This window comes from Ranitomeya imitator, chromosome 2, assembly GCF_032444005.1.
Source record: "Ranitomeya imitator isolate aRanImi1 chromosome 2, aRanImi1.pri, whole genome shotgun sequence".
In the NCBI taxonomy this organism is placed as follows: domain Eukaryota; kingdom Metazoa; phylum Chordata; class Amphibia; order Anura; family Dendrobatidae; genus Ranitomeya; species Ranitomeya imitator.
Window position 1 is genome coordinate 688,431,411 of NC_091283.1, and position 26,246 is coordinate 688,457,656.

The 26,246-nt window shown below is 42.3% G+C and overlaps 1 protein-coding gene across 8 annotated transcripts in view; it reads right to left on the reverse strand.

Annotated features, from left to right (window-relative positions):
* Positions 1 to 26,246, reverse strand: part of KCNMA1 (potassium calcium-activated channel subfamily M alpha 1) — a 1,262,580-nt gene that overhangs the window by 377,925 nt on the left and 858,409 nt on the right. For all 8 annotated transcript variants that reach the window (XM_069753065.1, XM_069753070.1, XM_069753069.1 and 5 more), the window contains exon 9: positions 14,279 to 14,370. In XM_069753065.1, the coding sequence (XP_069609166.1) occupies positions 14,279 to 14,370 (92 nt within the window). The remainder of the gene's footprint in view (positions 1 to 14,278; positions 14,371 to 26,246) is intronic.

Here is a 26,246-nt window from a genome sequence, read left to right on the forward strand (position 1 = left end):
ATGAGAAAACAAATCCAGAAAATCACCTTGTCTGATTTGGCAAGATTTATTTTGCTAAATATGGTGCAAATATTTGGTCACCTAAAACATGCAAGATTTCTGGCTCTCACAGACCTCTAACTTCTTCTTTAAGAGGCTCCTCGGTCTTCCACTCATTACCTGTAGTAATGGCACCTATTTGAACTTGTTATCAGTATAAAAGACACCTATCCACAACCTCAAACAGTCACACTCCAAACTCCACTATGGTGAAAACCAAAAAGCTGTTGAATGACACCAGAAACAAAATTGTAGCCCTGCACCAGGCTGGGAAGACTGAATCTGCAATAGGCAAGCAGCTTGGTATGATGAAATCAACTGTGGGAGCAAGAATAAGAAAATGGAAGACATACAAGGCCACGGATAATCTCCCTCGATCTGAGGCTCCATGCAACATCTCACCCCGTGGGGTCAAAATGATCACAAGAACGGTGAGCAAAAATCCCAGAACCAAACGGGGGGGACCTAGTGAATGACCTGCATAGAGCTGGGACCAGAGTAACAAAGGCTACCATCACTAACACACTAATCCTCCAGGGACTCTGCAATGCCAGATGTGTCCCCCTGCTTAAGCCAGTACATGTCCGGGCCCGTCTGAAGTTTGCTAGAGAGCATTTGGATTATCCAGAAGAGTATTAGGAGAATGTCATATGGTCTGATGAAACCAAAGTAGAGCTGTTTAGTAGAAATAAAACTCGTCCTGTTTGGAGGAGACAAAATGCTGAGTTGCATCCACAGAAGACCATACTTACTGTGAAGTATGGGGGTGGCAACATCATGCTTTGGGGCTGTTTCTCTACAAAAGGACCAGTACAACTGATTAGTGTACATGAAAGTATGAATGGGGCCATGTATCGTGAGATTTTGAGTGCAAACCTCATTCCATCAGCAAGGGCATTGAAGATGAAACATGGATGGGTCTTTCAGCATGATAATGATCCCAAGCACACCACCAGGGCAATGAAGGAGTGGATATGTAAGAAACATTTGAAGGTCCTTGAGTGGCATAGCCAGTCTCCAGATCTCAACCCCATAAAAAACCTTGGGAGGGAGTTGAAAGTCCCTGTTGCCCAGTGACAGTCCCAAAACATCACTGCTCTAGAGGAGATCTGCAGGGAGGAATTGGCCAACATACCACCAACAGTTTGTGCCAACCTTCTGAAGACTTACAGAAAATGTTTGACCTCTGCCATTGCCAGCAAAGGATATAACAAAATATTGAGATGAACTTATTTTAATGACCAAATACTTATTTTCCTCCATAATTTGCAAATTAAATCTTGCCAAATCAGACAGAGAACTTGCACAATTGGTCTTTGGCTAAATACTTTTATTTCTCAACTGTATGTCAAATCTGCAGTCTTCCCCATGATTGTGGAGCCTATTGAAACAGACCTTTTTAAACGCTTAGGAAGCCTTTGCAGGTGTTTTTAGCTTGGGGATTAATTGGTAGGAGAAGGCACAAGAACGAGTTATGAGGCGGCTTGGACAAAATGGTTGGGTTTCTGTGAAACGTTGGGTAGTGATGGAAAGAGTGCCAATTTGCTACCATTGTTGCTGTACTTTATTGGGGATTGTTTCTCATGACAGGTATCTAGTTCTGCAGTATTGAAAAAGATGGCAGGTATGTCCATCTGGTTTAGAATATTAAGTATTGACGATGTTTCAAAGGCATTTATGGTTCAACGGGCTTTGAAGCGTTATAAGAGATGTTTTGTGGTCCAAGATAAAAGGAGGCCAATTTCTTTTGAATTGTTCAACAATGTGACTGGTAATTTGAAAGAGGTTTGTGTGAATGAATTTGAGGAATTTTTTTTTGGTGCGGCTTTTTCCCTTGCTTTTTTCGGTGCTGTCAGGATTAGCAAATTGGTCAGTAATACAGTGGAATCTTGAGATGGTTTGGACAGAGGGGATGTGTAGTGTTTAGAAGATCGTGTACTATTCACTTTGCACAGTTCAAAAACGGATTAGTATGGGAAAGGAAAACAAGGCGTTCTATTCAGGATACATGGCTCCATGGTATGCCCGGTTCAATGTGTAGAGATGTATTGTAGGGAACGTAGGGCCTCTTTTTGATTCATGAGGATGGTAAGTGTTAGGTGTCAGGATTCTCCCACTGCACAGGATAGATCCCAAGTAGGGTTGAGCGACCTTTACTTTTATAGGATCGGGTCGGGTTTCACGAAACCCGACTTTTTCAAAAGTCGGGTTGAGTGAAATCGGCCGATCCTATAAAAAAGTCGGGGTCGGGGTCGGCCGAAACATGAAACCCAATGCAGTGCATTGGGTTTCCATGGTTCCCAGGGTCTGAAGGAGCGGAAACTCTCCTTCAGGCCCTGCGATCCATATTTTAGTGTAAAATAAAGAATTAAAATAAAAAATATCGCAATACTTACCCTCTGACACGCCCTGGTACTAACCGGGAACCTTCCTTCCTTAGGCTAGGGTCACATTGCGTTAGTGCAATCCGTTTAGTGCTAGCGCTAGCGGATTGCGCTAACGCAATGTTTTCTATGGGGCTGCGGTCGGGGTCGCGGTAACGTCCCCGCTCTCGCAGATCCCCGATCTGCGAGAGCGGGGAACGGACCGCGGGCGCGCCTCGGACGCTGCAAGCAGCGTCCGCGGCGCGCCAGGAATCACCGGCGCGTTGCTAGCGCGTGCCGAACATAGCACGCGCTAGTGAAGCGCGTTCCATTTGCCTTCAATGGGCGCGTTAACGGACGCATTGCACGGCGTTAATTTCGCCTAATATATACCTAATAGGAATATATTCACCCTCGGACGCGCCCTGCTTCTTTCCGGCAGCCTTCCTTCCTAAGAATCAGCCCTTCCAGGACCTTCGGTGACGTCGCGATGACGTCGCGGCTTGTGATTGGTCGCGCGAGCGGTCACATGGGCGGCCGCGCGGCCAATCACAAGCCGCGACGTCACCGCAAGGTCCTGGAAGGCTGATTCTAAGGAAGGAAGGTTCCCGGTTAGTACCAGGGCGCGTCAGAGGGTAAGTATTGCGATATTTTTTATTTTAATTCTTTATTTTACACTTAAATCTGAATTCCAATACCAATTCCCGATATAAACATATCGGGAATCGGTATCGGAATTCCGATTCTAGATTCAAAAGATTGCCGACTTCATGGCCGACCCCACACAGGGGTCGGGTCGGGTTTCATGAAACCCGACCTTGCCAAAAGTCGGCGACTTTTGAAAAATTTCGACCCGTTTCGCTCAACCCTAATCCCAAGCATTGTCTGGTGCTGTGATCTCCCATTCAGCTCCAGCTGAGGCAGGTGCTGCTTAGCACAGACATCAGTCCCAGTGTCTTGCTCAGGCTCGTGATATACCCTTGGTTAATGTTGTCTCTCCAGCTGAGTCTATAGGAACCATTGATGTTCTGGTGCAGTCCTGTGCTCCGGAGTCTAAGTCCAGAGATCACCTAACTGAACATGTCCGTGATGTGGCGTCTTATCATTGGTGGTCGCATGGTAGCTGCTCTAGTGATGTGCCTGCTCCTGATTGGCCCAAGGGCGATGCCACGGCCTGCTGGGTGAGAGTTCTTGGGGTGGAGCCTAGGGTATAAAAGGCTTTTAGTGGCGCGCTAGTATCACTTATGTGTGGTGTTTGTGAGTGGATATTGTATCACTCTGTTTGCACGTGACGCTCTATACACTGAGAGTTCTTACGTTGGAAGGTAGTGTTAAGACTGGGTAGCTACTCCTTGGCTTAGCATCTGTTCCCTCCACGTGTGCGGTTTGAACAGCTGAGTTACAGAGCAAGACCAACCCTCTGGCTACACCTGTTAGAGAAAGCATCAGTGCTTTGCACGTAGCGTCACATTAGTTCTTTCCTTTGGGTCTGCATCTGCTTCATTCCTGTGTGCGATTGGCACAGTTTAGTTGCAGAGCGAGCGCAACCCATGTGCTATCATCCCTGTGACATTTAACAGGGCATAATACTCAGCATATTGAGTGCAGTACCTCTCAGTGAAGCAACTGAGCTTGATACTTTGCGATCCGTTCTTACTGTGTGGAGTAAACGCAGTCTGATTAAGGTTAACACTTACTGCTTCATTCTGCCGTTGTTCACTAGCAACAGTTATTCATCTCCGCACAGAGGACCCCGGGTTGTGAAAGCACTTTATTATTTATTTTTATTTAGTGCAATCTGCCAACCCTAACAGTATACTAGAGCCAGGGTCTGGCTAGTAATGGCAGACAAGCAGCATCTTCAATGGTACATCCAGCAGCTGGAGGGCAGGTTGTTCATGCTTGAGCGGGCGACTTCAGCTGGGGATCTATTCACGGTAGTGGCACAAGCAGCCAGCAAAAGCGTCACTAGGGTTTCTGCTGTGACTCCTGTTCCATCTTTCTCACATTTCCCGCTACCCAATACGTTCTTGGGGGACAGAAAGGCTTGCAGGGGTTCATGAACCAGTACTCGATTCAGCTGGAGTTACTGGACTCACATTTCTCATCTGAACAGGCCAAGGTGGGATTTGTCCTGTCACTGTTGATGGACAGAGCGTTGGAGTGGGCTATGCCGCTAGGAGCATAATGACCAGGTGGTTCAGAGCACCTCTCCCTGGGTTCTCTGAAACAGGTCTTTCTAGGACTTCGGATTACTCATGACGCTGCACTCCAACTCTTGGCGTTAATCCAGGGCTCTTCCATGGCCAGCCAGTTTGCTATTCTATTCCGGACTTTAGCTTCCGAGTTGGAGTGATCAGATAAAGTCCTGAGTCACATATTTTAGAGGGGCCTTGCAAACCACATTAAGGATGCTTTGGCAAACAGGGAGATCCCAACTAAACTGGAGTATTTAATATATGTGTCCACTCGCATTGATCTTTGGCACGTTGAACAAAGATTGGAGCGAGCCCAGTGTAGACAACGGATTTGGTTAGCTCCAAACTTTACCCATCCTTTGGAATCTCTGGCTCAGACGAGCGATCTAGTAGAGCCCATGGAGGTCTCTCAGGCAAAATCTAAATCTTGTCCTGTACATCCACAACTGACCTGTTTTGTTTGTAGGCAGGTTGGTCATTATGCCAATAAATGTCCCAGACGTCAGGGAAAACATCTGCGTCTAGTGGCCATTGGAGGAGGCTCACTAGACAAGGCAGGTGTGTCCTCAAAATTAACTTTCAAGGTGTCCTTTTTGCATGGGTCGACTACTCACACTACCGAGACTTGTGTGGATTCCGGGGTGGAGGACAGTTTTCTGTCTTCCACCTTCACCCAACAGCACGCAGTTCACTTACTGATGTTCCCCAAGCCAGTCACCATCCGAGTGGTTAATAGGTCCGTCCTTCCTACCCAAATCACTCATCAATTGATAACTCTTACCCTCATGATGTCTCCAAAACATCAGGAGATCATTTCCTTTTTAGTCATCTCTGAGGGCATGGATGACGTACTTCTGGGGATACTTTGGTTGCGCCACCATTCCCCTCGTATCGACTAGGCTACTGGGAGCATACAGGGATGGAGAAGCTCGTGTGAGGGACAGTGCCTGAGGGCCCAAGTTCAGGTTGGAGCAACTGAGAGCTCTACAGACCTAACTGCCCTATCCATGAATTATTATCAATATGCCAACATGTTCTCCAAAAAAGCCACGGAGACTGTTCCCCCTCATCGCCTCTATGATTGCCCCATAGACCTCATTCTGGGGGGCAAAGCCTCTTCATGGGCGTGTCTACCCTTTATCTCTCCCGGAGACCGAGGCTATGTCAGAATACATAATAGAGAATTTGGCAAGGGGGAGTATCAGGAAGTCTGTGTCTCCTGCTGGGACTGGATTCTTCTTTGTCAAGAAGAAGAATGGGGAACTACATCCCTGTATTGATTATAGGAGTTTGAATGCCATCACAATTAAAAATAAATATTCCTTGCCGCTAATCTCTGAGCTCTTTGATAGGCTGCGGGGTGCTAGGATATTTACCAAGTTAGACTTGCGCGGGGCCTATAACCTAATCTGTATACGCAAAGGAGACGGATGGAAAATCACCTTTAATACCCGGGATGGTCATTATGAGTACTTAGTAATGCCATTCGGTCTCTGTAATGCCCCCGCAGTCTTTCAGGACTTTGTAAATGACAACTTTCGGGAGTTGTTGTCGACATTTGTAGTGCTATATCGGGATGATATATTTATCTATTCTTCAGATCTTGGCACTCATCGTAGAGATGTGGGTAGGGTCTTTGAACTCTTGCATGCCAATTCTCTATGTCAAACTGGAGAAGTGCGTGTTTGAGCAGGAGTCCCTACCATTTCTTGGGTACATTATTTCGGCCAAGGGTTTGGCTGTGGGCCTGGCCAAGGTGGAGTCAGTGATGAACTGGCAGGAGCCCCATTCCCTTAAAGCAGTGCAGCGGTTTATGGGATTTATCAATTACTACCGCTAAGTTCATTTCCCACTTCTCTCTCCAAGCCCTCACCAAGAAGGCAGCTAATCCTAGACAGTGGTCTGAGGAGGTCTCCAAGGCCTTTAACTCCCTGAAGTCTCATTTCACTAGGGCCCCAGTTCTACATTGGCCTGATGCGGATAAGCCTTTCATCCTGGAGGTGGACTCCTCTTCCTTTGGTTCTGGAGCAGTCCTGTATCAGAAGGATTCTTAAGGTCTGAAACATCCAGTTACCTTCTTGGCTCTATGCCTGGAACCATTGAGCTGTGCGACAGGTTCCCCAGGGGGCAGACTTAGAGACAGGGACAGGAAGGAAGCCGGGCAGAGAGCGGGAAAGGCACGTGCGCAAGGAGCAGAGCAGCGTGAGCAGCGTTCACAGCAGGGCGCAGCCGCACTCCGGGAGAGAGAGAGCTCCTGGTCAGAGGACAAATACAGGGAGATTGCCCAGAAAGACTGCATCTTGTGAGTACATGAAAGTTGACTCTGCTGTGACTGGAGAGGGGCACTTCAAGACCCGTGCAGAGACATTGGCCCGTGCAGAGACTGTGACCCCCTGGTACCCACAGTATCAGTACAGAGACTGTGACCCCTGGTACCCACGGTATCAGTGCAGAGCCCTTGATTCCTGGTGAGAGACTTAATAATAGACTGATCATCGCTATCCCGGGATAGGCTGTGCTGTAAAAGCTAAAGACTCAGAGCCTGTGCATATCACATTAACTCCCAAAACCCCAGGCAGCGGGCTCCTAGAGACTACTCAGCCCACGGACAACAGAAGGATGACAAGTGCCGCTGTTCCTCGGTGCCTTTGTTGGAGAAGACGACTCTTCAAGCAAGTCCTCATCAGACTGATAAGTGTTCTTTTTCTCAAGAAATCCTGCTTAATTCTGTTACACTGTTTGACTCTAATATTTCTGCACTGTTTTATTGTTAGTTATACTCTACTGCTTCCTCCCTTCGATGAGAACCTGATTCCTGTTATTAAAACCCTCATCTGTTGGTCTGTCTGATACGTGGTGACATACTCAGTACCTGCATACTATTACACATTTTCTGTTAGGGGAGAAGAATTTGCATGCCAATGCCCTATCCCATTCTGTAGTCTCGTCGGAGGATGGGGACGAGCCACGTCTTATAGTCCCTTTGGAGAGTATTTGAACGGTGGCACTGGTGTCGCTAGAGCAGGTTCTTCCAGGCAAGTCCTATGTTCCACCTGACATGCAGCTGGAGTTTCTCTCATGGGCACATACTTCCAAATTAGGAGGTCATTTTGGCATCAAGAGGACCACTGAGCTATTGGCGAGGTCTTATACATTTCACAGCAATTTAAATGTCTAAAAACAAATATTGATTGAACAAAAACAAATGCGATGGTGAAAGGTAAGTCACAAAAAGTTGGAAGAAAGGTACTTCGAAAACCCCTCAGTTACTGGTTTAGATGAATGGAAAAAATGGTATCCAGAAATATGAAAGATCCGTTAAGTATAGGCTTGTATAGACCATATCATTGATTAATTTGGATGTTAAGATAGTAGTGAAATTGTTAGTTAATAGCTTGGTAATTTCAATTATAGCATACAACGAACAAACTGGTTTTATTAGAGATGAGTGCATCTGTATTAATATGAGAAGATTATGCATGAACATCCAGGTGAGAACCAGAAACCCTGGAAAGATGTCACTCATGTGCTTGGATGCAGACAGGATGTTTTATACAATAGAATTGACCAGGGAAAGTAGGGGATTTGGGTTAGGGTTGATAAGATGGGTTAAACTGCTTTAATAAAGAGCCAGTCACTTGGATAGATGTTAATGAAGTATTGTCAGAGGCCTCCTCGATGGATAATGGTAGGGTGGTATCCTGCCCCTTATTGGGAATTGAAGATTTATCAGCATCAGATAAGAAGTCTTTCTGGGATTGTGAAGTTTAAGCACATTGCAAAGAATGGCATGATATGCTGACCCTATATTAGGTGTCAAGTTCCCGCTTCTGCACAGGGGGAATCTCGAACCATCTCCGCTGCGGTCTCCCATTCTTGTCCAGCCGCAGTGGAGCCTGCTCAGCGGAGACATCGGTCCCAGCGTCTGGCTCAAGCTGATACTGTGCGACTGGTTACTGCTGCCCTTCCAGGCTCTGCCTTTGTAGCCAGCACTGATCAGCAGCTAGCAGGTCTTTCTGGGACTAAGTCCTGCTTTTCCCATACTGAGCAGGCCCACGGGACGATTTCCCATTGGAGGTCGGGGGTCACATGCTCAGGTCCTGTTGCGGCTCCTATTGGACCATCTGGAAGGTCCCGTAGCACTGCCGCTATAAAAGGTTTGCATGGCCGCTCGGCCAAGCGCTAGTGTATATTTGAAAACGTGTGTGTGCAGATGTGTGAAAGTCGCTCATTAATCATCCCCCTTCCTAATGGACTGCTCGCGTATGGTGGATGCTTGCTATCTAGTGCCTGACAGGGCTTTCTGCACCTCACACATGATACAGCGTCTTATTGCTGTGACCGCAAGTGCAGCACCGTGCGCTATTAGAGCGCTTTCCTGAACCAAGTCTGGGTGGTTAGTGGCGTCCGCCAGAGCGGCATTGCACGCACTCTTGTGCATTAAATTATTATTTTTGCTAAACTCTGACACCCCAGTTGCGGTGTCGAGCGCAAGAGGTCTAGAGGAACTCTTTCCCTGTGTCTTGAGATAGAGTTCTGTGACTCCTTGCTTGCGCTCTTTGTGCGCTCTTTGTGCGGTACTGCGGCCCTGTGACGCAACAGGGTTCGCTTCCTTCATACCGGGTGAAGCTAACCCGTGTGTGTATCCACATTATACCGCCATATAGTCGGTCATTACTCAGCAGCAAGTTCCATCTCTGCACGGTGGACCCCGGGTTTGCGAACGCACCTTATACTATCTGCCTAATTATTTGGTGTGTTCCACTAGCCCTAACACCCTATTTTGCTTTTTTTGGAGTGCCACTTATTGGTCAGGTTTAAATTTAATAAAAGCATTTGGGAAAATTAAAGGGCTGAATGCGATTTGGGGTAAATCACAAATGATGCCTAGATAAATAGTCATAGAGGTTCAAACAGTTTGTCCTTGCCAATGTTTTAATATCTTGGGTTAAATATTACATATGATCTAAAATGTTTGTTTCAATATAACTTCCTTACCACAGAAAGTAAGAGGGATAGCTGCTATTGCGCATGTGCCAGGGGTGCCATCTTTCTAGAGAAGAAAAAAATGTCCTTCTCCAATATGACGGTGCCCATGCCTACACAGTTGTAGTTGCAGCTCTTGGGGATCGCCGAAAACTGCTACTGCGCAGGCGGCACCATCTTGGAGGATTAATTTTTTTTCTTCTCTAGCAAGAAGGCGGCAGCGCTTGTGCAATAGCAGCTATCGGATCTCAACTATGTACATCGATAGCTGCTACAGCACAGGTGCCATTTTTAATTTTTTTTTATACTCCTCAGGAAAAGCTCGACAACATGTAGCAACTACACAGTAAATATGTGATTATGCTGCAGTGCAGGTCTTATGGCTGGTACCTACCTGCAGAAGTTTTTCTTTTATTATTTAGTATGTACTGGTATTCATTATGCAAACTAGGGGACAGGTCACTGAGGGATCAGTGACTTGTCAGCTGTCTGCATTATGAATATCTAATCAGAGCACCACATGAAGCCCCCACAGGCCACCCCGGACCTCGAACATATCATAACTCAAAACTGAAAAAAAGATCAAACAACCACAAGATGGATTTAATCCACCAAGATATCATTTTAATCAATATAAAAGTGCTGACCTGACACTGTCTGTAGGTTACTATGCACAATCCTGCTGACAGGATCCCTTTAAATGACCACAGATTTACCACATGCAAGTCTTCAGCCATCATTTATTAGCCTATTTAATCAAGTGACCACACTCTTTGCATAGAGAATGATTGTTAATATGATTGTTTTGTGTGTAAAGCACATGTCCTGTCTATAAAAGGACTAGGTGTAAATCGACGTTATTCGTAGTCCGTATATGGACTTCAGTGCCAGACTGATCCCAAAAAGGAGGTCACCCTATATAATGTTTTGAGACATTAGAGATTTGAAGCCATAGCACTAATGAAAATGTCAGGCTGTTGGAAATTTAGATAAACAAGCCATTAGGTATGTCTTTTTAAAACAAAATCTCGGTCTAATTTACATGAATGCTAGGGATTGGTTTATATACATGCAAAACTAAAATGAGGACCTACGTCCTCTGGCACTAAACTATGATAAACGATGATGTATACATAGAATATATCAAAGGACTGTTTGAAAGTAAATTTCATTGACTGAGGTATATTAAACCACAAAGAAAAATTCTGAAGAAAGACACTTTTTCTTCCCTGGATAGGATACAGGATACAATTCAAAGTACTTGTTCTCACCCACAAAGCTCTCCACAGTGCGGCACCCCCATACATCTCCTCCCTCATTTCTGTCTATCAGCCTAACAGACCACTGCGCTTTGCAAATGACTTTCGATTAACCTCTGCACTAATCCGTACCTCCCACTCCCGACTCCAAGACTTCTCCAGTGCTGCGCCAATCCTCTGGAATGCTCTACCCCAAGATATTAGGACCATCCATAATTTGCATAGTTTTAGGCGCTCGCTCAAAACACATTTGTTCAGAGCGGCCTATCACGTTCACTAATCAAAGTCATTTTATGTCTGTGAGTGTGTGTAGCCCATTCACTATCCCCATCTATTCCCCAACCCCTGAAGATGGCTGGACCATGATTGTAAATACATCATTGTAAATACACACCTGTACTTTGCATCTCCCCCACCTCATTGTAGATTGTAAGCTCTCACGAGCAGGGTCGTCTTATTTTGCTTTAATTATTGTATTGTTAACGTTGTTACTTATGACTTTTGTGTTTGAAACTGTTAAACTGTAAAGCGCTGCGGAATATGTTGGCGCTATATAAATAAAGATTATTATTATTATTATTATTCCCTATCTTTGTTAGTTTTAAAAATTATTGCATTTTTGTATTGTAAAAATACCTTGACAGTAAAGCAAAAAAATTAAAAAAGGACAGTATTTTCCGGCGCATAAGATGACTCGGAGTATAACATGATCCCCAACTTTTCCAGTTAAAATATAGAGTTTGAGATATACTCACCGTATAAGACTACCCCTCTTCACTTGAAAGGGGGGCCCAAACAGCCAGTGTTTGCTGCACTGTAATGTGCTTAGCAGCTCAGCGACCACCGCTTCTGATCGGCGCTGAAATCCTCCACGCAGGTCAGAGAGCCGCGTTTCCCATGCTGTCAAAAGACAGCGTGAGCGCTCAGCTGTGATCGGAGGTATAAAGTTTACCTCCAGTCACTGGTATCAGCTGATTGGACAACTGCTCCCATCATCCAAAACCTGCTGCTGCTAATAACAGCAAGAGCAGAAGTGGTGGATGGGGGTATTCATAAGCCGCTCCTGCGCTGTTAATAAATAATTTAAAAACGACGTGGGTTCCCCTGTATTTTTGCTAACCAGCCAGGCTGCAACCCTCAGCTGTCAGCTACAGCAAGGCTAGTTATCAAGAATAGAGGGTTCCCCATGCCGCATTAGTTAATTATTTAAATAAATAATCATTTTTAAAAAATGAAGTGGGCTCCCCCCATTTTTGACAACCAACCTTGCTAATGCAGACAGCTAGGGGCTGGTATTCTCAAGCTGGTAAGGGGCATGGATATTGCCCCCAGCCTAAAAATAGCAGCCTGCAGCTGCCGAGAAAAGACACATCTATTAGATGTGCCAATTCTGGCGCTTTCCCACCTCTTCCCACTTGCCCTGTAGTGGTGGCAAGTGGGGTTCATGTTTGTGAGCTTGATTTACCCTTTGTATTGTCAGGGGACATCAAGCCCACGGCTTAGTAATGGAGAGGCATTTATGAGATAACCATCCATTACTAATCCTTTAGTTATATGGTAAATAAAGACACAACCAGAATAAAGTTCTTTATTTGAAATAAGAATAAACACAGTTTTCCATTTTTATTTAAACTCCTAATTTAACCGAAGCCCTCGTTCTCCTGTAATAAAACTAAAATATAAAAACAACAATATACCTGTCCATCATTCTGTCCCACGCCGTAAAACATGTCTGGGGGATAAACAGTTTTCAACCTGGACGGTGCCAAGATGCGACCGTCCAAGCTGAGAACCATTGGTGAATGAGCAGCCTCAGAGACTGGTGGTGACATCATCGAGGTTACCTCTGGTCAGTGAGGCTCCGTTCCCAGCCGGGCTAAACTGCCGTGACCTTGGCGACATCCCTGCTAGCACCATGAGAGTTTTTCTCGCGGTGCTGGCGGGGATCTCACCGAGGTCACAGCAGTTCAGCCCGGCTGGGAACGCAGCCTGAGTGACATCACCGCTAGTCATTCACCAGTGCTTCTCAGCCTGAACAGTCGCATCTTAGCACCATCCAGGTTGAAAACTGTTTTCCCCCCAGACATGGATTGCAGCGTGGGGCAGAATAACGGACAGGTATGGTATATTGTTGTTTTATTATTTTTGGTTTATTACAGGAGAACGACAGCTTCAGTCGAATTAGGTGAGGTTGTAAGTATGGTTTAATTGAGATTATTAAAGGAGTCTGTGTAATTTTTTCAATTAAAAGGACTTTATTCTTGGTGTCTATGTTTTCATGCAATATGACTATGGGTTTAGTAATGGGGGGCATCTTAATGACAGGGCTTGATATCCCCGGACAATACAAAGGTGACATCAACCCCCTACTTGCCATCGCTACAGTGCAAGTGGGAAGAAGAGGGCAAAGGGCCAGAATTGGCGCATGCTTTGCACACTCTTGGCATTCTTTTGATGAGCTACAAGAGGTAGTCACCATTCCCGGTGACTACCTCTTGAAGCTCATCAAAAGAATGCCAAGAGTGTGCAAAGCAGTCATCAAAGCAAACGGTGGCTACTTTGAAGAACCTTGAATATAAGATATAATTTCAGTTGTTTCACACTTTTTTGTTAAGTATATAATTCCACATGTGTTAATTCATAGTTTTGATGCCTTCAGTTTGGATGTACAATTTTCATAGTAAGGAGAATACAGAAAAATCTATAAATGAGAAGGTGTGTCCAAACTTTTGGTCTGTACTCTACATCTGTCTTCAAACTGCTCCAATGCTTAGTGTCAATGGAAAAAAAAATTCAGATGGTTTACCCCCTTCAGTTTTTAAAAGTGATTGAGAAAAAAGAAAACAGATAGAAACCAAGTATTTAAAACAGAGGCCAAACGTAGACATAGGAGGAAAACAATGCATTACTTGACAAATGTAAAAATGGAAACACATGTGTAAATGTAGCTTAATTCAAATGTTTGTCTTTATATTAAAAGGCAATAACTGCTGCACAATCTACTTGATTAATATTTAGCAGTGTTCGAAAAATTGAAATTAATATGAAGATTAAAATACAAGTTGCGTCCTCATTTTGATAGAAACCATCAGAATTTCTAACATTTCAGCTCATTGCTATTTAAGAAATTAATTTTTACATGAAGAAAAAGAATGGAAAATGGTAAACCTTATTAAAATATTCAAAATTTACCTTCTTCTTAAGAAAAAAAAATAAATCAAAACCAAACTTACTTTCTCCCTCTTGTTGAGTTAAACGTCCCGCCATATTTCTTCCGATTAAGGATGAGAGCAGCAATTTCTGGGACGTATCGGGCAAACATTGCCTGAGTGCGTGGAACGAGAAATAGGAAGAAAAAAAACAAACAAAGGACAAATAGCATGCAGAGAGGTTCGCCCTGCAGCAATGACACCACGCCTTGGTCAATACTTACTTCCGTCCACTAACTGCACTATAAGAACCACCATATTTCTTTCGGTTTCCTATTAACTCTATGATTTCGGGGACGTAGCTGGCAAACATGGCCTAGGAAGGAAGACAGGAGACAGAAGAGAAGACTAAAAAGAAAGAAAGGACGTCTGTTGCAGAAAAGGACACGCTTGACATAGGCGGTGGAATTGGGGGAGCAGCTCCAGCTAAATAAACCAGGTTTGGATGGATTTTGTTTTTACAAATAAATAGTACATTGTAATGCACTCGCACTACCTACACCAGATTAAAGGAATGAAACCACGGAAATGATTGCTTGTCTAAGGAGTGTTGTTGAGAGATAAAAGGCAGGCTAGGTTTAGTTTATATATGGCCTCTATCTTCCTACTGGCAGTCTGTATTAACAGAGACAAACCTTGTTAGTTCCCATCCTATTGACATGGGCAATAGTATCAACCAGTTGTTGAGTTACTTATACAATTTGAAAAGGGTAACCAGAGGAATGGAGATTTCCAAAAAATGCCCCAGCATTATTATTTTATTGGTATTACAAAAGAATCGACATGTCAAAGAATTTGACCTGGTTGGTCGAGCAATGTCCTACTACTTTACACTCTAAAACTTGTACAGTTTGTCAGTTCAACAATTCAGAACTGAGGTGTAATAAGAAAACTATAATTAAAACGAAAATTCATCTTTGCATTACCACTGTCTACATAGTCATGAAATCCTGTACGTTTGTAACATAGCATCTTCTCTTCACCTTTATTGTTTCATATATATTGCCACCTGGAAAGTGTCAAGAAGCAAGTTTACATTTATAGACTTTATACATTAACAGGCTATGTATAGAAATATTTATAACTACACTATATTATTACTTGTTTCTCTGTAGTGTTTAGGGTGAACTGTTCTAAAATGGGCTGATTATCTCATGAACACATTACCAGCATATTAACAAACAATCCACATGGGCAATGAGGGAATCATCAGACCTTCAGCACATTCTAAGCAGTACACCATCATGCATTCACAGCACAAAAATACAACTATAATAAGCTAAATGGGCTTATTATAAGGCAGGCAGCCTGCTTCTTGACAGTTTCTATTACCATTTCTTTACTGCACTGATCATTTTTACCCATTGGCAAATTCACTATATAAATAGTGTGGCCACCAAGGACTTAATACAATCCATCCTATATGTACAGCATTGGAATGGTACAGGCATAGGATTGGAGACAACAAATATCCTGGTCATTTAACACTGATCAATAGTGACGTTGCCCACCTCTGTCACCCTATAAACCCGCTGCCAACATTGTAACATAGTTCCTAAAGTGGTTGTCTGGTGAAAACTAGTTATCATCACTTACAGAGGATAGATGCTAACAACTTATTGATCAATGAGGGTCTGAATGCTGTGATTTGCACCGATCTGCAAAACAAGGAATTTTTTTACCTCAACAGAGAACATTTATCACCACTTGAATGGAGTGACAGGGCACATACCTGGTTGATGGTCCATTCATTGTGACGCTGCCAAGAAAAGCCAAGTGATGGTGGAGCATGAGCACTGCTGCTTCATTCAAATGGGAATAAAAGTGCCCTGCTCTGTTCTGCCAGTCGGTGCAGGTCAGCAGAGGTCAATCCTCCAATGATCAATAAATTATCATCTATCTGATTGATAGTCGATAACTTGTTTTCACCCGACCTCCCCTTTTATTGGTTGTCATGGCATTTGGGACCTAATAATGCCTTAAAGGTCTGCCATCTTTGTATACCTATTAAGCCATACCAGATGCTGTTATATGTTACAATGACAGGCCTAATATTCTGCAATAAAGAAGTATTGCAGAATACTATTCGAACAATCAAGTCCTTTTACATGATAAAAAATCAAGTTAAAAAAAATATAAAAATATAACACACAAAAAACATTTTCTACAAAAAAATGCTTGATTATAAAAATACAAATCTACAAATGATTGGTAAATCGTGTTTGGAGCAACCAAAACTAAAATATTTTCATAACATATAAACTGAAAACTGTAAATTGTTGTTGCTTGTTTATCTTTGATAAAAAAAACTAAACAAAAATTTGTCTTCCATAAATTACACTAATTAAAACATAATCTCATTCCTGCAAAACACAAGCCCTCATACAGTTCAGTCAGTTAATTTTTTTGTGCAAATAGAGAAAAAACTTGTATAAATATATATATACGGTATATATATATATATATATATATATATATATATTTGGTATTTATATAATCTTATAATTTACTGAGCCACAGAATAAAGTTAACATGTCAGTCATAAAGACATAATTGCTGTTTTTTATTATTCAACTGTTCCTCCAACACTCAAAAAATTGTTTTTCAATACATTAGGTGAGGGTGAAAAATAAAAAAATGTTGTGTCCCAAGTTCAAAATTAGGCTGTTTCTTTAATTGAGTTAGTAGCAAAAAACAAAAAGAAGTTCAAAAGAAAGAAAATGCATTATAAAGATAGGAGGTTTAGAGGGTGTTATGTGTTCAACATGGTTTTAAAACTTAATCCATCATATAATAAAAAGTTCTATAGCTTTTAAAAAATACTTTCTGTATCAATGCAACACTCTAGTCATTCAACAGTTGACTTCATTTTTTAACCCCTTCATGACCTCGGGATTTTTAGTTTTTCCGTGTTTGTTTTTCACTCCCCTCCTTCCCAGAGCCATAACTTTTTTATTTTTCCGTCAGTTTGGCCATTGTGAGGGCGTATTTTTTGCGGGACGAGCTGTACTTTTGAACGACATCATTGGTTTTAGCATGTCGTGTACTAGAAAACAGGAAAAAAATTCCAAGTGCGGTGAAATTGCAAAAAAATTGCAGTCCCACACTTGTTTTTTGTTTGGCTTTTTTGCTAGGTTCACTAAATGCTAAAACTGACCTGACATTATGATTCTCCAGGTCAATACGAGTTCATAGACACCTAACATGACTAGGTTATTTTTTACCTAAGTGGTGAAAAAAAATTCCAAACTTTGCTAAAAAAAAAAAAATGCGCCATTTTCCGATACTCGTAGCGTCTCCATTTTTCGTGATCTGGGGTCAGTTGAGGGCTTATTTTTTGCATGCCAACATGACATTTTTAATGATAGCATTTTGGTGCAGATACGTTCTTTTGATCGCCCGTTATTGCATTTTAATGCAATGTCGCGGCGCAAAAAAAACCGTAATTCTGGCGTTTCAAATTTTTTTCTCGCTACGCTGTTTAGCGATCAGGTTAATGCTTTTTTTTAATTGATAGATCGGGTGATTCTGAACGCAGCGATACCAAATATGTGTAGATTTGATTTTTTTTGTTTATTGATTTATTTTGATTAGGGCGAAAGGGGGGTGATTTAAACTTTTATATTTTTTTTTACATTTTTTTTACATTTTTTTTTTACTTTTTCCATGCTTCAATAGCCTCCATGGGAGGCTAGAAGCAGGCACAGCACGATCGGCTCAGGTGTGCTGTGAGCGCCGACCACAGGGTGGGGCTCACAGCTATCCGGGATCAGTAACCATAGAGGTCTCAAGGACCTCTATGGTTACAATACTGAAGCATCGCCGACCTCCGATCATATGCCGTCATTTCCGGCCGCCCGGCCGGATGTGGTAGTTAAATGCCGCTGTCTGCGTTTGACAGCGGCATTTAACTAGTTAATAGGCGCGGGCAGATCGCGATTCTGCCCGCGCCTATTACGGGCACATGTCAGCTGTTCAAAACAGCTGACATGTCCCAGCTTTGATGCGGGACTCTCTGCCGGAGCCTGCATCAAAGCGGGACTTCTGACCTCGGACGTACTATCCCGTCCGAGGTCAGAAAGGGGTTAATTACAGGGAATGCAAATTATGTCCTGGTCATAATCAACATCATATGGCCAGTGTAGATTTTGTATCTTCTAAAAAAGAAACAATAAAGGTTCCTATTCAATGTACGCGAGCAAATAGCTTGAAAACTGTGAGGAATTGACACAGGGTGTATTACAAATTATTTGTTTGACTTATCATTGTACAACGAATGACCATTATTTGCTGAAACCTTAATATTGCTATATCAATTGTTAAAAAGAATTTGTCACCAGGCTTCATAACATAAATGGCATGTATTATTAAACATATCTCCTAGACCTGATGACACTGTTGAATCTGCTCAGTGTCTCTCCTCCCTGCTGCTGATGAGATATCAACTGCTCAGCACAAGCTGCAGCTGTCAGTCAGGCTGAATGTCAGAAACTAAAAACACTTTTACTAATGAGCTAGGACTCTTTAGCTGGACTCAGAAAATGTTCATTTTAATATCAGGATTTTACAGTTATTCTAGCAATCATTTTCAAACTAGTTACACTAGCCTCACCAAAGCAAAGAGGTCTATTTAACAATTTAGACAGTTTATATTAGGAATACTGGTGACATATATGCTTTAATGAAAGACTGAGTCTCACTTGAAATAACAGAATAAAATAATAAATAAAATAACACAGAATATTTAATTTATATGTATGTTATTCATATTTCGCTGACAATTGTAAGTAGAATTCAGCATTACTTTTATTTTAATTCAATATTTTAATATTTTCATTCCTAAAAATCTGGTGCAGTTCAGTTCAGCAAAGGGCTGATTAACCCTCCTACATGTCTGTCACAGATATGCATTCTCAGCCAAGCCCTGATTACTCAATCCAAGCATGGAGCTGATCTCCCTTTGCCGAGCGTGTTTGAAAGAGCAAAAATATTTGGGTTTACCAAATAATACCCAAAGCGCAAGAAAAAAGGGGGAATGTCACAAAAATCCACAAAAACGAATACATTACAAAAATCGAATTGTAATAAAAAGGAGAAACGATCAGAAGGTGCTTTTCTGTGAATTTGTGGTGTCTGCAAAACATTGCAAGGTTAGATTCACTCATATCAGAACAGAACATACTGGTTAGCTCCTATAATATATATATATGTATATCTTTTTTAGATTCGATGTTTATTGAGGCTTTGAAACAGGTTACTGAGATAATTTCAAATATCAAAGGTACAATTAACAAAGGAGCAAAACAAATAGATAATGTGACACAAGAGTCTCGCATGCTTAGATACTCTGAAGAACCAAATATTGCTGGATATGTACGTCCCAAGTCAGCTCTTATATTTGGTGGTCCTATTCACTTAACCCACATAGTACCTATGAGTTGTCACTAGACATGATCACCATGGCCAAAATATCCTACATCCTTTCCAGATCTAATATTATCACACATCTCATAGTGGCTGCCGAACCTCTGATGCTATTCAACTACAGTAGATGCAAACTCAGCCTCCCGGTCACCAGGGTTAAATTAACAAAGTCAATCAAATCTGAAGATTTGACGAACTCTCAAGCTAAACGAACAGAATGCACAGGAATTTCTTGAAGACCTGATCCATTGGGTTCAAATATAAATCTAAGCAATTCATTCTTCTGACCCACACCCCAACTGACTATGGTTTTGGAGGATGGGTGTCTGTTTCATGCTTTTTTACCTTTGAGTTTGGGAAACTATACAGTGGGGAAAAAAAGAATTTAGTCAGCCACCAATTGTGCAAGTTTCCCACTTAAAAAGATGAGAGAGGCCTGTAATTGACTTCATAGGTAGACCACAACTATGATAGTCAAAATTGAGAAAACAAATTCAGAAAATCACCTTGTCTGACTTGGCATGATTTATTTTGCAAATTATGGTGGAAAATAAGTATTTGGTCATTAACAAAAGTTAATTTCAATATTTTGTTATATATCCCTTTTTGGCAATGCCATAGGTCAAACGTTTCCTGTAAGTCTTCACAAGGTTGGCACACACTGTTGGTGGTATGTTAGCCCACTCCTCCATGCAGATCTTCTCTAGAGCAGTGATGTTTTGGGCCTGTCGCTGGGCAACACAGACATTCAAGTACCTCCAAAGGTATTCTATGGGGTTGAGATCTGGAGACTGGCTATGCCACTCAAGGACCTTCAAATGCTTCTTACATAGCCACTCCTTCATTGCCCTGGTGGTATGCTTGGGATCATTATCATGCTGAAAGACCCATCCACGTTTCATCTTTAATGCCCTTGCTGGTGGAAGGAGGTTTGCACTCAAAATCTCACGATACATGGCCCCATTCCATTCATTCCTTCATGCACACAGATCAGTCTTCCTGGTTCCTTTGCAGAGAAACAGCCCCAAAGCATTATGTTGCCACCCCATGCTTCACAGTAGGTATGGTGTTCTTTGGATGCAACTTAGTATTCTGTCTTTCCCAAACACAACGAGTTTTGTTTCTACCAAACAGCTCTACTTTGGTTTCATCAGGCCATATGACTTCAGATGGGCCCGGACATGTACTAGCTTCAGCAGGGGGACACTTCTGACACTGCAGGATCTGAGTCCCTGGTGGCGTAGTGTGTTACCAATGGTAACCTTTGTTACAGTGGTCCCAGCTATATGCAGGTCATTCACTAGGTCCCACTGTGTGGTGCTGGGATTTTTGCTCACCGTTCTTGTGATCAATTTGACCCCACGGGGTGAGATCTTGGGTGAAGGCACAGATTGAGGGAGATTATCAGGGCCTTGTATGTCTTCCATTTTCTTATTATTGCTTCCATAGTTGATTTCATCACACCAAACTGCTTGCCTACTGCAGATTCAGTCTTCCCAGCCTGGTGCAGGGCTACAATTTTGTTTCTGGTATCCTTCGACAACTCTTTCGTCTTCCCCATAGTGGACTTTGGAGTGTGACTGTTTGAGGTTTGGGACAGGTGTCTTTTATACTGATAACAAGTACAAACAGGTGCTATTACTACAGGTAATGAGTGGAGGACAGAGGAGCCTCTTAAAGAAGAAGTTACAGGTCTGTGAGAGCCAGAAATCCTGCATGTTTTTATGTGACCAAATACTTACACAGGTCTGCGACTAAAAAGCTGTTTGATTATTTTCATCTAATTTCCATCTATTTTGGTGTGCTGAAAACGAAAAAAAAAATAGTGGAAAAAATCTTGGACGTCAGGATTTACCATAAAATGCAAAATTCTCTTCAAATTTAGTATATTTTTCTCAATTTTTGGTATTTTTTTTATCTTAGGGTTTTGAAAGTCAAAATTACTATTAATTCACATCAATGCATTGAAGGTATACAATGCTAAAAAATATAACTTTCAAAGAAAAGAACTTTCAGAGTGAGCTAATGAAACCAGCATCAACATGTTGCAAGCTGAACGAGCAGGATCTGACATGCTTGGGCTTGATTCAATTGTTTTATCTTGGTTCTCGCCTGTTCACACTTTTTCATCTCAGTTCGTGTTAGCTCGTCATATTCAACCATGTTTCCCAAAATTAGCATTATGGCTCAGCAGAAGTGTATTAATTCGCCTGACAGTTTCTGTTACATTTGTGGTGAATATACAGTGTTGAAGCAACAGCTGAATAGTACAAACTTTGTGAAAAAAGTATACCTCGCTTATTTCAGACTAAAGCTTGGAGATCAAGATAAAGCTTGGTCACCTCATAAAGTGTGCAAACGGTGTGTTGAGGACCTCTGAAATTGGTTCAAGAGTAAGAAAAAAGCTTATGGGATTCCTATGGTATGGCTAGAGCAAAAGAACCATAGTGACGATTGATACTTTTGTTCATGCAATGTCAAAGGGTATAATTCAAAATGGAAGCATTCCATTTCATACCCCAATATTCACTCAGCAATTTGTCCCATCCCCCATGGCACAGATATACCAGTACCCAAGGCCCCTGATACCTTGGAAGAGATAACTAGCTCCGATCAAGGTGAAGTCATACCTGAACCAGATGATGAATCAAGTTCTGACTTTGAAGATGATACAAGATCAAAATTGTTTTCCCAGGAGGAGATGAATGATTTGGTAAGAGACTTGAATCTTCCCAAAGATGCCGCTGAGTTACTCAGATCGAGGCTCAAAAGCAAAAATTTATTGTTGCTAGGAGTGTCTTTTTCATGGTCCAGGCATCATGAAAACAAGTTCGTTCCTTAATTTGCCCAGGAAGATAAGTTGGTTTATTGCATCGATGTCGAAGGTTTGATGGGTCAATTCAAAATCCAATATGATTCAGTGCAATGGCGTCTTTTTATAGATTCTTCAAAAAGAAGTCTCAAAGCAGTTTTACTCCACAACGGCGGTTTTTATGCTACCATTCCTGTAGGTCATTCTGTACACCTCAAGGAAACCTACGAGAACTTGGAATTGGTTCTTCGTAAACTTAAATATGAAAACCACGGTTGGCAAGTGTGCGGGGATTTGAAAGTCTTGTGCATGCTGCTCGGGCAACAAGCTGGGTATAACAAATACCCTTGTTTTCTGTGTCTATGGGACAGTCGAGACCGACAAAATCACTGGACCAAGAAGAATTGGCAGCCGAGGGTGCTCACAATTGGTGAAAAAAATGTCCTCCGAGAAACTTTGGTTCCTCCCCATAAAGTTCTTCTACCACCTCTCCACATAAAATTGGGATTGATGAAGCAATTCGCAAAATCACTTCCAAAAGATGGAGAATGCTTCAAATACTTGGTCACCAAGTTTACAGGCCTCTCGGATGCAAAATTGAAGGAAGGTGTGTTCGTCGGACCAGACATTAGAAGGCTTATAGCTGATCAAGAGTTTATCAATAACATGACGCATCCTCAAAAAGAAGGGTGGTTTGCATTTAAAGAGGTCGTAGAGAAATTTTTAGGCAATAACAAAGACCCTGACTACAAAAAAATCGTTGGACGAATGCTGAAGGCATTTCAAGCTTTAGGGTGCCTGATGAGTTTGAAAGTGCATTTCCTCCATACCCACCTTGACAACTTTCCTGAAAATTTGGGAGCTCTGAGTGAAGAGCAAGGTGAACGATTCCACCAGGACATTAAAGAGATGGAAAGAAGATACCAGGGAAGATGGAGCATTACAATGATGGCAGACTACTGTTGGATGCTTCAGAGAGACATTCCAGATGCTACTCAAGTGTAAATGTACCAAGAGAAGCCTCACAGGGAAGAAGAATTGATTTTAGTGTGTGTTAGTGAGCTCAATGCAGTTAAAAAATGATTTTCATGAACATAAAGATTACGTGGAATAACCAAAACAGCTCATGAAGAAATTTTTTTTGCAGACCTGGTTATTTTCCACCATAATTTGACAAATAAATCTTGCCAAATCAGACAAAGTGATTTTCTGGATTTGTTTTCTCAATTTTGACTCTCATAGTTGTGGTCGACCTATGATGTCAATTACAGGCCTCTCTTATCTTTATAAGTGGGAGAACTTGCACAATTGGTGGCTGACTAAATACTTTTTTCCCCACTGTAACTCCTAATCTCTCTTTTTACCCTCTACCCACACCATTACTTCCTGAAAACATGATAATCTACAATTTTTGTATGGTTTTCAGAGGGATTGTAAAGAGTAAGAAAAAGCAGTTAGAGAAGTTTTAAACCTCCCTTCCCCTATACCCAAAACTAATATTGGCTGAACTTGCCAATATTAATGGGTTCGACCAGGACGACTGATCCGTGTACATGAAAGATGAATGGGGCCATGTATCGTGAGATTTTGAGTGCAAATCTCCTTCCATCAGCAAGGGCATTAAAGATGAAATGTGAATGGGTCTTTCAGCATGATAATGATCCCAAGCACAGCGCTAGGGCAATGAAGGAGTAGCTTTGTAAGAAGCATATGAAGGTCCTGGAGTGGCTTAGCCAGTCTCTAGATATCAACATCATAGAAAAACTTTGGAGGGAATTGAAAGTCTGTGTGTTAGGTGTCGAGTTCCCGCTTCTGCACAGGGGGTATCTCAAGCCATCTCTGCTGTGGTCTCCCATTCTTCTACAGCCGCAGTGGAGTCTGCTCAGCGGAGACGTCAGTCCCAGCGTCTTGCTCAGTCCCACTCTGTACAAAGAGTTACTGCTGCTTTTCCTGCTTCTGCCTTTGAAGTCAGTGTTGGGCAGCGGCGAGCAGATGCTTTTGGGACTAAGTCCTGCTTTTTTCTTTCTGAGCATGCCCAGGGCAAGATCTCCCGTTGGAGATCGAGGGTCACATGCTCAGATACTGCAGCACATCCCATTGGTCCTCCAGGAAGGTCATGAAAGTGCAAAACTTCGGTAGCAGCTTCCCATTGGTCCTTTATTGGAAGGTCCTGAACGTGCTGCAACTATATAAGCTGCGCATGACCACACGGCCATGCGCTAGTATAGACTTGATAATGTGTGTGTGTTGATGGATGTATGTCGATGGATGAAAGCTCCTAAATCATTCCCATTCCTAGTGTTATTGACTGGTCGCAAATGAAGGATTGCTATCTAGCGCCTGACTTAGCCATCAGCACGTAAACACACAATACAGCGTCTTATTGCTGTGACCGCCAGTGCGGCGCCGTGCGCTTTTACAGCGCTTTCCTGACCCAAGCCTGGGTGGTTAGTGGCGTTCGCCAGTGCGGCACTGCATGCACTCTCGTGCTTCTATTTCTGTCACTCTGACACCCCAGTAGCGGTGTCGAGTGCATGAGGTCTGTGTACTCAAATCCTGTGCCTTGGGATTGAGTTCTGAGACTCCTTGCTTGCACTCTTGGTGCGGTACCGTGGCCCTGTGACGCAACAGGGTTCGCTTCCTTCACACAGGGTGAGGTTAACCCATGTGTGTATTCACATTGTACCGTCATATAGTCCGTCATTACTTGGCAGCAGGTTCCATCTCTGCACGGTGGACCCCGGGCTGCGAACGCACCTTACTCTATTTGTCTTATTATTTGGTGCGTTCCGCTAGCCCTAACACTGTGTTGCCAAGCGACAGGCCCAAAACATCGCTGCTCTAGAGAAGATTTGCATTGAGGAATAGGCCAACATACCACCAACAGTGTGTGCCAACCTTGTGAAGACTTACAGAAAACGTTTGACCACTGTCATTGCCAGCAAAGAATATATAGCAAAACATTGAGATGAACTTTTGTTAATGACCAAATACTTATTTTCCACCATAGTCTGTAAAATAAATCTTGCCATATCAGACAAGGTGATTTTCTGGATTTGTTTTCTCAATTTTGACTCTCATAGGCCTCTCTTTTCTTTATAAATGGGAGAACTTGCACAATTTTTGGCTGACTAAATACTTTTTTCCCCACTGTAACTCCTAATCTCTCTTTTTACCCTCTACCCACACCATTACTCCATGAAAATATGATAATCTACAATTTTTTTATGGTTTTCAGAGGGATTGTAAAGAGTAAGAAAAAGCAGTTAGAGAAGTTTTAAACCCCCTTTCCCCTATACCCAAAACTAATATTGGCTGAACCTGCCAATATTAATGGGTTCGATTGACATTCTAATTTGTATGGGAGGATTGGGAAAGTTATTGTCAAGGAACATATCAATCAAGCATGTCTAATTTTGAGATGCCAATCATATCGGTTACCAAAAATAAGCTAGTGCCAGCCAAACAATCATCCAAAACATTGTTTGTTCAACAGCCATCTAATGTGTATGGTGGGCTGTAGGATATCATTTGACCTTTACAACTTTAGGGATTTTACGGTTGCCAGCTTACATCACGATAAATAAGCTCAACAACAATAGCAGAATTTCTTGCCCTAAAATCCAGGAGAGAGCTTTATCAGTGATACAAGCATTAGTCAGGAAAGTCTATGGATGTAAACACTACCATAGTATGTTAATCATTTTACATCTGCATTGTATCTGCAAATTATGGTAGTGACCTCATTCTCTGCCCATTGCCATAAGTATAAAGAAACATACTATAGGACTGAGCATTTAAAGAACGGAGGGTGATATCTGACACTATCACTTTGTTCTGGGCTTTTGTGCTGTTTACCTGCCTGTGGTATAATATGTATATTTTTGTAAGCCTTTTTATATGGATTCTTGCTGCTAGCTATGTTATTAACATTATTAGAGTTTTGTAATTGATTT